At 49.0% G+C, this 210-nt stretch overlaps 1 protein-coding gene across 1 annotated transcript; it reads right to left on the reverse strand.

Moving 5' to 3' along the window:
• Window positions 1–4: 4 nt before the first annotated feature.
• LOC116186699 (ESX-1 secretion-associated protein EspK-like) lies at window positions 5–206 on the reverse strand (the record flags this gene model as incomplete). Its single annotated transcript, XM_031514872.1, has 1 exon — window positions 5–206. A coding segment is annotated over one exon (202 nt), but the record flags the coding sequence as incomplete, so codon positions are not given.
• Window positions 207–210: the final 4 nt, after the last annotated feature.

Below are 210 nucleotides of genomic sequence, written 5' to 3' on the forward strand. Positions count from 1 at the left end.
TCTGATGTGGTAGAACTTTCTGATGTGGTAGAACTTTCTGATGTGGTAGAACTTTCTGATGTGTCGGAAGTTCCAGGCGTGCCAGAAGTAACAGAAGTTGCAGATGTGCCAGGAATGTTAGATGTGCCAGGACTTCCAGATGTACCTGGGCTTCCAGGTGTGGCAGGAGTGCTAGATGTGCTAGGACTTGCAGGCGTGCCAGATGTTTCA

Source organism: Apis dorsata, unplaced genomic scaffold, assembly GCF_000469605.1.
Source record: "Apis dorsata unplaced genomic scaffold, Apis dorsata 1.3 scaffold_48768, whole genome shotgun sequence".
NCBI classification, from domain to species: domain Eukaryota; kingdom Metazoa; phylum Arthropoda; class Insecta; order Hymenoptera; family Apidae; genus Apis; species Apis dorsata.